The sequence below is a fragment of the Equus asinus genome, chromosome 10, assembly GCF_041296235.1.
Source record: "Equus asinus isolate D_3611 breed Donkey chromosome 10, EquAss-T2T_v2, whole genome shotgun sequence".
NCBI lineage: Eukaryota > Metazoa > Chordata > Mammalia > Perissodactyla > Equidae > Equus > Equus asinus.
In genome coordinates, this window is record NC_091799.1 from 55184451 (window position 1) to 55199361 (window position 14911).

At 53.2% G+C, this 14911-nt stretch overlaps 1 protein-coding gene across 9 annotated transcripts in view; it reads left to right on the forward strand.

The window, feature by feature from the left end:
* GATAD2A (GATA zinc finger domain containing 2A) overlaps positions 1-14911 on the forward strand; it is a 97604-nt gene that overhangs the window by 78689 nt on the left and 4004 nt on the right. For 7 of the 9 annotated variants that reach the window (XM_014832226.3, XM_014832227.3, XM_014832223.3 and 4 more), the window contains 8 exons: positions 6288-6420; positions 6549-6680; positions 7964-8053; positions 8731-8862; positions 9054-9221; positions 11089-11368; positions 13792-14090; positions 14761-14835. In XM_014832226.3, the coding sequence (XP_014687712.1) occupies positions 6288-6420; positions 6549-6680; positions 7964-8053; positions 8731-8862; positions 9054-9221; positions 11089-11368; positions 13792-14090; positions 14761-14835 (1309 nt within the window). The remainder of the gene's footprint in view (positions 1-6287; positions 6421-6548; positions 6681-7963; positions 8054-8730; positions 8863-9053; positions 9222-11088; positions 11369-13791; positions 14091-14760; positions 14836-14911) is intronic. The other 2 variants (XM_070519514.1, XM_070519516.1) reach the window with 1 other exon arrangement.

Consider the following 14911-nt stretch of genomic DNA (forward strand, 5'->3'; position numbering starts at 1 on the left):
CGTGCAGAGGCCTGTGAGCAAGATGTTGCCAGATGGTAGGACTAACCCAGGAACTGGTGGTAACTGTCTTATTTTTCTCTCTTGTGGGACTTTTCTAGAAGTATTTCTAGAATAAGGGGGCTCATTGGCATGTGGAATTGCTTTCCAGCTTTGACTCAGACACCAGGCAGTCTCATCCCAAGTCTGTATCTGCCTCAGGCAGATTTTCTCTCCCCACTTCTCTCTCCCTGCTTTGTCCCAGGTGGTGTCCAGGGTGGGTGGCCTTGTTGGGGACAGTCTGAGGGAGGATATGGATTACAGTGGTATGGGCTATCTCCCTGGGGCCAGAGCTGGGCTGCCGGCCCCATTAGCCTAATGGTTTAAAGTAACGACGGATTGGTATAGCCTTGTCTGTCAGGTCTGCTGGTTGGCTGGTCCCAGCTGGGTGCTTGCTTCTCTTATCCTTGCAGTCCTGCATCTGCTGGCCTGGATGTCCCTGGTGGCTTTGTCACTTATGTGGGATCACTGGGCCCATCTCCCTGTCTGTCTCTGATCCTCTTTCCATGCGGCTAGCTTGACATCCTACACCAGGGTGGTCTTAGCACAGTTAGACCCCCAGAGTGTGCTTTCTGAGGGCCCAGGTGGAAGCTGCAAGGCTTCTGTGACCTTGCCGTGGAAGGTTACAGTGTTGCTTTCTCCACGTTGTTGTAGTTCACAGAGTAAGCCACAAAACTAGCCTAGGTTCTCAGGATAGGGCTGAACAGGGGTGTGAGCACTGGGAGGTACAGGTCAGGTGGAATGAGCTGCCTCCACGAGGCTGTCAGGGCTGGGCAGACAGCTTGTCAGGGTGTAGCACCATGATCCTGTGTACAGGGTTTTTGTCGACCCATGAATTTTAGGGCTCCTTTTTAACATCCACTGAAGTCCTGCACTCATAGGTTAGGGGTTGGATGTCCAGGGCGTATTGCTTGCAAAGACACACAATGACACAGAATTCGGAAGTCCTTTTAAGTTAATTTTCACATGCTTTACCAGCATCTCTCTACATGTGGAAAGAGATGCCCATGTGTGCAAGGTTATCAGTCTGTCTTCAGGCATTACTGGATTCCTTGTGAACTCACAAATCCCTTCCTGGAACCAGGTGCTGGGGAAGAGCAAGTGGTGGGCGCACACCAACTGTGTGGCCTGAGCACCCACCATACCAGGTGTTGCTCCTGCTGCTGGGATGTAGACACAGTGCAGACACAGTCCCTGCCCTTGTTGGTTTGTGAATATTCTAATGTGACCCTTCAGGGCCTATTGTCTGCTCTGTGCAGGCTGGCCTCACAGCGAGCAGCCCATTACTGTTTCAGGAAATGTCGGGCCTGGACCTCCCTGATGGTCTCCTACAGTGTCTGAGCCTCCTTAGCGCTAAGGGGCAGCACGGCAGGGATTTCTGTCCATGTTGTTGTAGGAGGCACAGAGAGGGAAGTGTCCTGCCCTCGGCTCCTTCTCTTGCAAGAGGCACATCCAAGTGAGACCTGGGCGGCTTTATGGGGGAACAACTCCAAGTCTGCAGGCTTGTTGCTTACTTAGTAGGCACAACCACAGGCTCTGGGAGGAAGGAGGTCTTATGACTTCTCTCCCACCTCAGCCAGCATGGCACTAGGAGGAGATTCCTGTACTTCTGGCTCTGGGGAGGTGCAGATCTTACCCCCTTTTCTGGGGCTGTGGTGTCAAGTCAGGGCTGGAGCCCTCTCTCTTGTCCTTTTCTTGTTGGGTCACCCTGCGAACATCCTCACCCTCACTTGGAGCCACAATGCCTGGACTTTGTGGAGACAGGCTCCAAGTAGGATGGCAGGTCCCTGGCTGCTATGCCTGTGATGGCCTCCAGCCCCAGCTTGGGGTGCGGGAACCCCTGATGACAGCTGCAGGAGGATGGGAGGCTGCTGGAGGGTGGGCTGACATGGCACAGGGCCACCATGCTGGTGCTGTGCAGGAAGGTGAAGGCACTTCATTGCATGAGTTTGCTGGAGTGATAGTGAACTGGTCACTGGCAAGGGGGTATCTGCTCAGGCCTGTGCTGCCTGTAAGTAGAACCCACAGAATTCTGCTCTGATCTCCCCATTCCCAGGATGGACAGCAGGGGACAGGGCTAAGAAGGCTTTCCCAGGCATGTAGGCTGTGGGGCATTCACTGTTGGGGGCTCCCTATGAGCACACTGAGGGAGCTCTGACCATCTCTCAGGGCCAGGGTATAGAGGCGCTGGGCCAGCCATGGACCTTTCTGAGGGCACAGATGGTTTGAAGGGTGAGTTGGGGCTCACGAGGGGAACCTGGGGATGTGGAGGAACATGGAGATGGGAGGAGCCCACGGCAGGATGTGTCTGTGGGCAGGAGCCTGGGGTACGGGCGCTGGGGGCCAGAGAGGCCTCAGAGGTGTGAGGGCTTGAATTGAAGGAACACCCTTGGGGGAGGGTCTGGTGGGGTCAAGGTGAGTGTTTGCAGAAGGTGCAGGTGAGGCTGGAGCTGGGTCTAGTGAAGCCCCCCACCCCACCTTTAAACCTGGCTAGCAGCCACCTGCCTCTTGCCACCCAGCCAGGCCCAAGAGATGAGGGGCAGAGGGAGGGAATGGTTGAGGCTGGCTCTGCCTGTCTCCCCGGGCCAGCCCTGAGGAGGAATTTGTTGTCCCGAGGCCTCATTAGGCCATAGTTCACAACCATCGCTGACTTCCTTAGTATGTGTAGGAATCTCAGGGATCTTGTTAAAATGCAGACTGTGAGCAGGTCTGGGGCCGCAAGATGCTGTTTTTCTTTGAGCTCCAGGGAAGCTGCTCCTGGGCCAAGGTGCATAGTAGTCCATCCCTACCTGTGGGCGCACCCCCACCTGCCCCTCCCCATCCTGGTTTTGGGTCTATCCCTTCTGGTGGACGCTAAGGTCAGAACTGCCTTTTATCCAGGGGTTTATTCCCACTGCCTGGTACAGCACCTGCTTCTTAGGTAGGTCTTCAGCAAATGTGAGTGAGTGAGTGAATGAATGAATGAATGTGGATGAAGTTTACCTTCCTCAGGCAGAGAACAACAGAGGTCAGAGCCCCCGAGCACAGTTGCTGCATTCCGTCGATGAGACTGCTTCCTCTGGCACAGGCTAGGAGGACACTAAATATTAACCTTGCGCTGACCACTGGTTGATGAGCAGCTGGGATGGTTGCCTGGTGCTGTGGACGCGAAGTCCTGTCTTGAGTTAAGTTTATAATCCTGGCCTTCCCTCCAGGAAACTTGACGGAAGTTCCTGGCAGGTAACAGAACTTGGGTGTTTGCTTAGCCAGGGCCAGCATATGGGGAGGAGGAGGCGGTGGGACTGTTTTCACTAACAGCCTGGTCTACTTCCAGGGATTTTCGTAGGTCATGTAAAATCTCTTTTAATCATAGTATTTTATATAAAGGTTCCTAAGATGGGCAGGATGGTCTTAGTGGATTTGCCCTGAAATCATGTGGCTTCCAAATAAACTTTGTGCCCAGGTGGCTGCCGTGGGCTGAAGCCGTGCATCTGGCCACAACACTGCCCCCCTGGCACGTTGGGCTATATTTCTTTTGCTTTGGTTCTCCTGGCCTATAAATGGTTTTATAATTTAAAACAATATTTTAAAAAAGAATGCCCATGATAATTTTGAGCCTGTGTTAAAGAGGTGTTCCTTTTGCTGAATTAAAAGAACTCTCTGGGAAAGTACTGAGCAACTTGAAGCACCTTTGCTTTAAAAATTTAGCTTAGGAAAGTTTTTCATGTTGGAAAGTAGAGGGGCTGGTGTGGCCTCTCTGTGTTTGGAAGAAGTGATCTGGGTCCCTGTAACAAGCCAACAGTCCCCTATGGGCCTGCGCCACACAGGAAATGCCTGCAGCCCGGCAGCCCCAGGGTGAGCTGGGCGCCTCCATTTTCTGACAGCACCTGAACTCTACCTCACTTCTCAAAATGAAGGCTGCGTGTCACAAACCGGTTAGAACTGGCTGTTGCCATGGTTTTCACGTTGGAAGGCACAGTTAAAGGGTCACATGACCGAGGAGGGAAATGCCTTTGTCACATGACTTTTTGGTGGCCTGATTAGCATACAGGAAGTTCACTCCCTGCTGGCTGCTGGGATGCTGAGTGATCATTGATAGGAGGTGACGTCATCTCTTGGACGAGTTATTGATTAGTCTCAGGCCAAGATGGGACCTGGGAGTGCTGTGGTCAGAGTGGCCATCTCAGGCAGCTTCAGCCTCCAGATGGTCTCGGTCCCTAACCTCCTCTTCCCTCAGGCAAATTTGAGTTTTATTAAACATCTCACCTTTAGAAGAAGTACATGCCCTCAGTGAGCTGATAAAAAGTGATAAATCCCTCAGCCACATTTTCTCAGAAAGCGCCTGCAGTCTGTAACTGTAGATGCGGTTCTGCCTGGGTGACTGCTCTGCCTGTGTGCAGCCACCTGGGAGCCCACCTAGCCTGGGACCAGTGGCTGCAGCTCCCGTGCTGGGGCCTTGCGTCTGCTTGGTGTCTGTGCGCGAGTCCAGAGAACCTGGAATTGGAGTCCCAAGATCACCTTGAAAGTCAATCTTTGGTGGAGTGGGCAGTCAGCAGGGAGACACACAGACTTGAAAGAGTGGTAGTTTACGAATTGTATTGGTCTTTGGTGAGGCCAAGTGAGACGTCCTAGGTTACTTTACTTTATAAACAGCCAGTTTCTGGACCTGAGAATGCAGGCTGATACCCCAGTGAATGGATTATTATACCTTGAAGTGGCACCTTATTTCCCATTCCCCTGGTCTCTTGTGAGAAGCCGGCTGGCAGCTGTGTTGGTTAAATCAGGTCAGGGCTAGCAGTGTTGCAGTGCAGCTGCCGTGCAGCTCTGGGAGACAGGATTAGGAGAGGCGGGGAAGGGGTGTGTGTCAGCAATGAGGGGGGCGTCCTGGGTCCAAGAGGAGTCAGCAAATGTCCTTCCTTAAAGACACAGCTCACTCCAAGAGTGGAAAAGGCGGTTCTGTGGGCTATTAAAGCACCAGTTCTCCATTTATAACTGTGTCTGCTTGACTGGGGTCTAGTGGAAGTAGTGTGACAACTTTGAGCTGATACTCTCAGTTAACTTAGTTGAGTTTGTTCTCTGGGTCACAGTGCCACCTAGCGGATACGTTTAATCCTCAGCTGGAATTCCTGCTGACACAAGGATCTGATTCCTTCAACTCAAGTGCTAAGGCCAGATCTTAAGGGAAAGTTTACATTATGTCCTTAGCAAACGGACCTACTTGGTCAGGGTCAAAGCACCCTCTCTGGGATCCATTGGTCCTTGTGTGTGGAGTCAGTGCCACCCATAGCAGAACGTCAGCAGCACTAGATGTGCATCTCCAGCCTAGGGGACTTGTGGGTGGGCAGGATTGGGGTAAGAGGGCGAGAAGGTAACGGGCAGGGGTGGCCTTGGCACCTGACCAGTCCACCCACTATAGATCATGGGAGGTGGGGGTGGCTGGAAACCAGTTTGTGAGCAGATCAGGCAGGTGGAGAGTACCCAGATTTGCAAGAGAGAATGTGTTCTTTGTTCTAGTCAGTTTCAAAACTTGTGGCCACTGCTGCCACACTGCCACTGGCAAGACAAAGAGGCCACGTGTGGCCCAGGAAGGACTATCCAGCAGGCAGTCTTGGCCACCTCATGAGGTGGTAACACCCCATGTCTGGGTGCCAACAGAGGCTGACAGCATGTGGATTAGCCCCTCCGTCTTCTGGGGGCAGGTGGGCTTACCAGGTGTGAGGGCTGTCAGTTTGGGTCGAGCAAAGATGGTGATTTGTGTGGGGCCAGGCTCTCCATTAGGTGGCTTTCAGCATGGGCAGGTGGCACCTTCTGGTTTGTGAGGCACACACATTCTATTACACCAGCATGCAGGAGCCCCAACCTAGCCTTGGCCCCAGGATCCCAGGCCAAGCGTTTTTATCCAACATACAGCCACATGGTAGAGAAAGCTGTGGTGTTTTCCAAAATGGTTGTGTCAGACACACAGTTGTCCTCAGCCCTGGGGACATGAAGGTAGGGAACATGAACAGTCCTGGCTGTTGTGGGGCCCACCCATAAACTGGTGGGTTTGATTTCTGTGTGGTGAGTACAATGAGAGAAGGCAGCCTGGGTGGGTTGTGGGGAGGCCCAAGAAGAGAGGCTGTGGAGGCCTGGCAGGGCAGTTGTACTCCCACATTCTTGCTGTGTCTGTGGCTGAATCCATGCATCCGTGGGGTGTGGGCACAGGGCCCTGGGGAAGAGTGTCTGGCAAAGTCAGGGCACCCTGCTAACAAGCTGCTGTCCCTGCTCCACAGTGACATGAAGTCCGAGAGGAGAACCCCCTCACCTGATGTGATCGTGCTGTCTGACAGTGAGCAGCCTGCGAGTCCACGAGTGAATGGGCTGATGAAGGAGACCTTGAAGGAGACCAGCACCGAGGCCCTCATGGTGAGCCTTGTCCCCATGCTGGGTGAGAACCTGCCCAGTGGCACCCCCAAATAGAGCTGGTGCCAGTGGGGCCTGTGCTCCCCAGCTGCCATCCATCCCTCTCAATCCTTGTTCTCTTGCCCTTGCAGAAAAGCAGTCCTGAAGAACGAGAAAGAATGATTAAGCAACTGAAAGAAGAGTTAAGACTGGAAGAAGCAAAACTCGTTTTATTGAAAAAGTTGCGGCAGAGTCAAATACAAAAGGAAACCACGGCCCAGAAGGTGTGTGCGAATCTGCTCCCTCCTCAAGGGTCAGAAGCACAGTCATTACTTGGCCCACCTCAGCGCCAGGAGCCAGAAAGGCTGGTTGTGAGGGGACAGATTTCCTTAAGAGCATGAGAGCCAACGTCTGAAATGGAAATTTTCAGACTCAAGTTTGCATTTTGGATTTATCTGAAAGCATGTCAAAGTAAGGGTATATCAGAATACATTTGAGTCTAGAATGTTCCAGATCTACGTATGTAAAACTCACTCCCTGTAGACTAAAAGCATCAGGGAAATGGAGAGCAGATATCTCTGAAGCTGCTGGAATCACTTTTCTGGGTTAAGAGCTCTGTCCTGAGCCTGTTTCCAGAAAGGCCTCCTGCCTTGTGGATGGCTGTGCTGGCCGGCAGGGGCTGCCATGGTTTAGTGGACAGATTTCTGAATGCCTCAGGGGTGTGCCACAAAGCTGCCTAGGACCCAGAGGCCCAGTCTTGGGGCTCCTGCTATCTCCCCTCGTGCCCCAGGCTCCTTGTGCTGTTTCTAAACACAACTTACCATGGAAAGCAAGGTCAGGTTTCTTTTGTTGGGCTTTTTTGGTGCCCCATTCTGGGAAGGTTTCTGGTTGGTGATGAACCACCCTTCCTTTTACTCTAACCACTGTCTCAGTAAACCAGAAAGTAAGTGCATCTCGGGCAGTACGAGCCATGACAGAGTGTGTGAAACATGTGTCACCTTAAGGAAGCAGGACAGGAGGACACTCACTGGTTCAACTTGGGGGTTTGCTTGAGCTCCCACTTTTAATCACCAAGTAGACACAGTCTGACGTCTGTTAATTTCCTGATGAACAGGGCCTGCCTGTTACTCATTTCCTTGTTAGCTGTTTAAGACTTGGTGAAGTGAACCAGGTCTGTCACTGTCTCTTCTCTAGTGAAATATGTGACTTTACGAAGTGCCTGGACCCAGCATTTTCTCACCAAGTTTGGGATTATTTTGTCCAGCCCGAGGTCCTTTGCCTCAGCCACTGCTGCCAGCCTTCCTGTTCCTTGGAGAGCAGAGCCGGCACCTGAACCAAGAGTGATGCTAATAGTCCCCGGAGGGTGAGGGCTGCTAGAAAATCTCTCTGCCCATTGCGAATATGTCATTTCCTGCCACAGATGGACTTAGCAGGCTTGAAAGCAGAATCTTTGAGAGCCTAATGCCTTTGGAAGAGAAGGAAAACCAATCCTCTACCATCAGCATTTTGTGTAGGGGGACTGGGGCTGGCAGCCCTCTCATCTCCCATGTGTCCTGCTCTCTTGCAGCCTGCAGGCTCTGCTGGGAGTGTTGTGACCACCCCTCCCCCGCTAGTTCGGGGCACCCAGAACATTCCTTCTGGCAAGCCATCGCTTCAGGTCAGTGTTCCCTCTGCATCAGGGTCCTGAGCAGCCCCAATCCAGTTCTTGCAAAAGGCTGCTCATTCCTTCTAACTAGACTGGAGTGAGGCTTTCTGGCCACAGCTCACAAAATAAAGCATGTTCACATTTCTGAACCTCTAGGCCCAAATTAGGCTACCGTTGACATCATAAACAAATCATGCTGATGCTGGGAGGGCCCCTAATGAGACTGGAGAGAGGACTTAAGATGCTAGGCAGACTAGGGTCTCTTCGTCCTGACTTTCCCCAGGGCAGTTGTGGTGCCTGCAAGGGCCTTGTCCCAGCATGACTCACAACCTCCTCTGCCCATGGGGTAAGACTGGCAGAGCTCTTGCTCTTAGACACAGGACTGAGATCTGGACAAGGGCCCACCTCCTCTCAAACAGGCCTGAGCCGCCTGCTCAGACCAACAGGCAGGCAGCACTAGTCCTAGTTAGTGGAACTCTTGCTGTCGTGGCCTCTGAGTCCTGAGTGAGCCCGGGTTTGCATGGCTCTTGTCAGAGTCCATGTTCCTTGTTCTTTCGTGTTTAGAATAAATATGCATTTTACCTTTTTATCTCTATCCCTGTGTTTTTAAAACAAGTATATGCTTTTACAAAAATAGTGAACTCATTTGTTAAAGCCATGAAAGATCTGGGGGTTGGTGTCGTTGACAGACCACTTCGACTCGAATGCCTGGCAGTGTCATCCCGCCGCCCCTGGTCCGTGGTGGACAGCAGGCATCCTCGAAGCTGGGGCCACAGGCGAGCTCACAGGTTGTCATGCCCCCGCTCGTCAGGGGGGCCCAGGTGAGCAGAGTGTGCACTTATGGGACAGGAGCGCATCCAGCAGCCCCAAGCAGCCATCACCTCACAAGAATGACCCTTCCTGGTCCTCCCAACCCCCTGGTGTTGGGGGTCTGTGGGGCCCATCCCTTCCCTGTGCCTCTCTCCATCATCCCTCTCATCGTCTTGTCCCCTACCCTACCCTACCCTGACAGCAAATCCACAACATCAGACAACATTCCAGCACGGGGCCACCCCCGCTCCTCCTGGCCCCCAGGGCATCCGTGCCTAGTGTGCAAATTCAGGGACAGAGGATCATCCAGCAGGGCCTCATCCGCGTCGCCAACGTCCCCAACACCAGTCTGCTCGTCAACATCCCACAGGTGAGGGCCCGGCATGGGGCATGTGCCCTGTGACTGGCCCCTTAAGGGTTCCTGGTCCTGGGGCAAAGTCAGATTTCCAGGTGCAGCATGACCTGCCTGCTCCCTCAGAGCTGAGTGATACCTTGTATATTCCTTGGGGTTTGGACTTGAGCTCCTCTGGGCCTGTTGGGGTGTGAAAGTCACGGGCAGGAGTCCTGTGTTCATAACTGCTGTCTAGCAGAGGTGGATGGCTGCTGAGAGGGTGAGGGGTGCAGTCCTGAGCTGAGCTGTGAGGAGGATGAGGGGTAGGGAGAGGCAGTATGTGGGACACAGCAGGTTTGTGAGTAGAGATGAGGCCAGGTGAGGTGTCTAGAGCCCCTTTACTCCCCTCAGCAAGAGCACGTATGGAGAACACGTCTGCAAATGTCTTTGCAACACTGTGCTTCTATTCTTAACCATGTGTCCGCTTCACCTCTGTACAGAATCTTTGAGATGGGGAGGGTCTGTCCCCGCCCAGCAGAGCTGGGAAGATGGGTACCAGAGCTGGAAGCAAGAGCCTCATTGACAGATAAAATTACTGGGTCTGCAGGGGTTTTTGCTGACTGCGAGTTATCCTTCCTTGCTCTTTTGGTGCGTTCTTGCCTGCCTTCCTCAGATAACAGCCTGGCCAGCAGGGCTCTGGGCAGTGTCCCTGCCTCCTCTAAAGTTGAGTTAAAGTCTGCCACCCACATGAGGATGTCCTAGGCAGAGCAAAAGACTGACCTGTGCAGGCAGTTTCATCTACTCTGTAAATGTTGATCAAATTTCTACTGTGTGCCAGACCCTGTTCTTGGCTCGGCATGCTATAAGGATAGGAAAAGGGAAGGCAGTGGTGGAGTGTGTGGCTCTGTTCCCAGCGGGGCTGAGGATGCTCTTCAGGAGAACAGGAAAGAACTGGCTAGTCAGAGAGGGGTGGCCAGGCCAGGGTGCTGGGATGGCATCCTCTGCATTGGGGAGTCTTGCTTGGCTCTGGAGATCCTTTGTGGGGGGTGGGGGTCCTGTGAAAGTGACCTGGGCTCCCTGAGCCCTGTGATGTGTTACATGCAAGTTATCAGGTGTGTGCATTTTCCTGGGGATGGTGTATGCTACTTTCCTCCAATTTCCAGAAGGGTCCTCAATCCCACAAAGCTAAGGGCACTGGCATGGTCAGCTCTGAAGTTTGGGGAGAGCACTTCACAGGGTGAGGGAATGGGTAGACTGGAGCAAGGAGACAGTGGAGAGTCAGCCACTAGGGTCCAGACAAAGATGATAAAGTAGGCCAGGAGCAGTAAAGATCGAGAGGAGTGAAGGGACGGGGGTTGGTCCAGGAGCCGCTCTCCCCCTAGCTCTGATGACGACATGTGAACTGACTTAAGACATTAGCATCTCCAGACAAGCACATGCAAAGATGCTCATGAGAGAAATGTCATCGATGCCACAGTGAGCCACCATTTGCACCCTGTGAGGAAAGAGGGTGCCCAGACCTGTGTTGGGAGGAGGGTGAGGCCATAGTGATAGGACAGTGGCCATGCTGCCTGGGTGCGGGGCCCACTGTCTTGGTCATGGTGATGACTTCATGAGTGTCCTCAGGTGGCAAGAGATAGCAAATTGCAGATTTTAAATGTGTGAAGTTTATTGAATATCAGCTAAACCTCAACGAGCATGTTTACAGGATTGGTTATCTCATAGGGCAATGAGTTTAATGCAGCTCTGCCTGCTGCTCACTGATGTCAAGCAGCTTGGAGCTGCTCTCTTAAGGACTCGTTAGTCAGTGCAGCTAATGGTGCCATCCTGGGCTATAGGTGTAGCAGTGGAGCCTGCCTCAGGGCATGCACCCTAGCATACTGACCAGATTGTTGTCTCCTGAAAGCCCTCCCCAGCATCACTGAAAGGGACGACGGCCACCTCTGCTCAGGCCAACTCCACCCCGACTAGCGTGGCTTCTGTAGTCACCTCTGCTGATTCTCCAGCCAGTCGGCAGGCAGCCGCCAAGCTTGCGCTGCGCAAACAGCTGGAGAAGACGCTGCTCGAAATCCCCCCTCCCAAGCCACCTGCCCCAGAGATGAACTTCCTGCCCAGCGCTGCCAACAACGAATTCATCTATCTGGTTGGCCTGGAGGAGGTGGTGCAGAACCTGCTGGAAACACAAGGTGAGCAGGCCCTGGGCCTATTTTCCTCTCTTACACTTAAGTTTCTGTTACCTAAGTTTTTTCCAATGCACAGCACATGTTGGTGCACCAGTGGTGTACCCAGAGTTGTCTTGGGGAGAGCATCTTATGGGCAACATTACCTTATCAGTACTTATTTGCTGTGAGGTTTGGATAACTCCTTAAACACATCACAGGTACCTTCCTTCTCCTGTTGGGGACTCCTCTGAGAGCTGGGCCCCATTGACATTCAAGGCTCCACATGTGTGGTCCAAGGTCACAAGCAGCAGTAGCCTTGTGACATTACTGTGCCATGGGGGTGAGCAGGGGAGGGTGAGGAAGAAAGTGTGCGGGAGGCTGACAGGCTTTGCTTCTAGATAGGGCTCTTGGGTGAGAACTTTCCAGAGCATTGAGTGCCCTGAGCCCCCATGGTGGAAGAAGGACATCCATGCCTGGGCCAGACTCGTTTTATCACCCTCCTTAGGAACAGTTTGGAAAGTGTACCAGTGTGTTAGGAGATTTTAGGAATAAAAGGGCATATACAGGGTAGTGATTAAAAACAATATTGGAAACAGAGGTGAGAGGCTGAGTTGGCCCTTAGGGGGTTTCTGCCCTGAGATTGAGCTGGTGGTAACATTAATTGGGCAGTCAGCCTGAATCCTCCCCCCACGTCACCTCATCAGATGCTCAAAGTTGGAGGAGGCCAAGCCATAACCAGTCCGGTGCAGGGGAGGGCCTGGTGGGCTCCACCTGTTAGGCTGCCTCAAGGGACCACCGGGCGCCAGAGCCAGGCCCAGGTGGGAGTGGTGCGATCTCTGACACAGCCTGGATGTACCTGGATCCCTTTGGTATCTCCTTGATGGTGAAGTGAAGTTGGCACAAGAGCTGCTGCAAGGCGGGCAGTATAGGAAGAAGGGTTGGGGAGGCCTGAGACAGGACGAAATGCTCACCTGTCATGCACCTGCCTGCACGGGGCGTTCTGCTCTCTAAGACTAGCCTGTCTCTGCTGGTTCTCTTACCAGCAGAGACGGGCTGGGGTTAGTCACCCTCTCCTGTTGCCAAAAACAGGACCTAATTGTGGGAGGAGTCTCTGAGCCCTGCTTCAGGCATCTTCTGACACCTCCCAGAGCCCCAGGCTGGATGCCAAGTGTAGCCTCACACCTATGTCTTGGCTCTGACACTGGTCACACAGGCCACAGCTGCCTAGGAAGCAGGTACTACTTCCTCCAGGGTTGGATGTGTGGAAGGAGGTGTGCTCTTGTTACCAGAGCATGTTAGCTACCGGTGGGGACCCAGAGCTGGGGGCCTGAGGTAGACCCTGGGCTGCAGGCGGCTTGGAAAAGTGACATCCCATCTGCTCTGGGGGTTGACAGGTCCACCCAGAGTTGGATCCTGCACAGCCCTTCACTGTTCAAGGGCTGCTTCAATACGCCCAGGGCTGGTGGGGAGGGGGTAAAGGCCAGGGTCTCTTAGCACCATGGTCTGTAATGCTGAAGAGGCAATTAAGTCCCTGAGTGCTGGACACAGAAAAGATAAGAACAAAATGTGAAAAACACCTCTTACTGAAGATTGAATGGCAAAAATATGTAAGCTGAAGAATAAAGACGACTATTGACCCCATGCCTGAGTAGGCACTTTCTATGGTTTCCTCAGTCACCCCTCTTCTGGCTGACTGAGGAGACACCGTGTTCTCATCTCCCAGACAAGGGCACCGAGGCCCCAGAGCAGCCATGTCCCCTCAGCCAGGCAGCAGCTGTGAGTCCTGACCCTCCCTGCCACTGACTGGCCATGTGACTCCACAAATCATTTCATCTCCCTGGCCTCAGTTTCCTCCTCAGGACAATGGGGTTGGGGATACCCCCTCAGGAGGTTGTTGTAAGAATCAGATACCTTGATACCTAGAAGGCATTGGGCACGGTGCTTGTCGATATGAACACTCACTGGATGATCAGTCCTTAATTAAATCGCCCGCTAGCCAGGGTGCCCATCCCAGCGAGGTGGGGGCCTGGAGTGGTCACTGACTCCTCTCCACTGGTGACGAGGTGTGGGAGGGTTAGAAACGTTTGCCTGTGAGATCTAATACTGTGCTGCAGGTGGGAAAGGTGATCAGGAGAAGCCAGTCTGACTGCACTAATGTCTTTGAGAGTTAGTACCCAGGACCCTAACCCATTGGCGTTTTCCAAAGCCCTTCAGCTTTGCTTCTACCTGCAAACTTTCCCTGAGGCTGGCCTAGTGTCCGCACACAGTCGGCGCCCAATATATGTTTGCTGAACAAACAGCCAACATCGACTGGGGCTTTGGTTTCTTGATGCTGGCTGAGCCACGCTCCTGCTGTGTCTCGAATCCCCGTCCTGCCCAGAGGTGATAGAGGCTCTGGCTCGGGCATCCTGTTCCTCTGACATGAGCTCACCCATCTCTCCCTGCAGCGGGCAGGATGTCGGCTGCTGTTGTGCTGTCCCGAGAGCCCTACATGTGTGCGCAGTGCAAGACAGACTTCACGTGCCGCTGGCGGGAGGAGAAGAGCGGTGCCATAATGTGTGAGAACTGCATGGCGTCCAACCAGAAGAAGGCTCTTAAAGTGGAGCATACGAGCCGGCTGAAGGCCGCCTTTGTGAAGGCACTGCAGCAGGAGCAGGAGATCGAGCAGCGCCTCCTGCAGCAGGGCACTGCCCCGACACAGGCCAAGGCTGAACCTGCCGCCGCCCCGCACCCTACGCTGAAGCAGGTGATAGTCCTTGTCCAAGGGCCAGAGCTGTGGCCCTGCAGCCTGGGAACGTGGGCTGGGTGGCCTCACCTTCTGGGAGAGGGGCCTCGTTCCCTTGGCAGGGAGTTGTCACTAGCAGTCAAGATGTTCTGACCTTCTGTCCCACACTCGTTGATCATCTGCCTGGTGGTTAACTGTGCGTCTAAATTACATTTAATGGTGGCATTTGGCGGTGAAAATACTAATTTGCAGTTTGTTTAGATTTTGTAGCTTTCACTCACAGTGTGCCGACTGGCAAGTACTTCTTGTCTTAAAGGACTTTTCTGAAAGCCGCAGTGAGATACAAAAGGGGCGTTTAGAAGAATTGTTCTAGCTAAATTAAGGAGAGAAGCAAGTTTGAAATCAAGTTGTTTTTGGCTGCTTTTTTTAATGCTTTGCTTTCCCACCCCCTATAGACCCAAAGCTCCCCGTTGGCAATTTTTTGTGTCCTTGGAAATCATTTGTAGTTCACTAATAAACACATCTTCTCAAGATCCCTATGTAGTGGGTGGCTCTGCGGCCCTCAGGAAACGGCTGGTCCCATGGGGACTTGGCCACGCGCGGCCACAGCTGCTGCCCTTTGGTCACTTTAGGTCACCCTAGACTGGCCTGTGGACGGTGCTGACCTCGATTTCAACCCCCATTTGTGTAGGTCATAAAACCCCGGCGTAAGTTGGCGTTCCGCTCAGGAGAGGCCCGCGACTGGAGTAACGGGGCTGTGCTACAGGTCAGAACTGCAGTGCCGGGAGTTCCCTGCACCAGGCCACCAACCAGCCCTCACGTCCCAGACTGTGACTACGTCA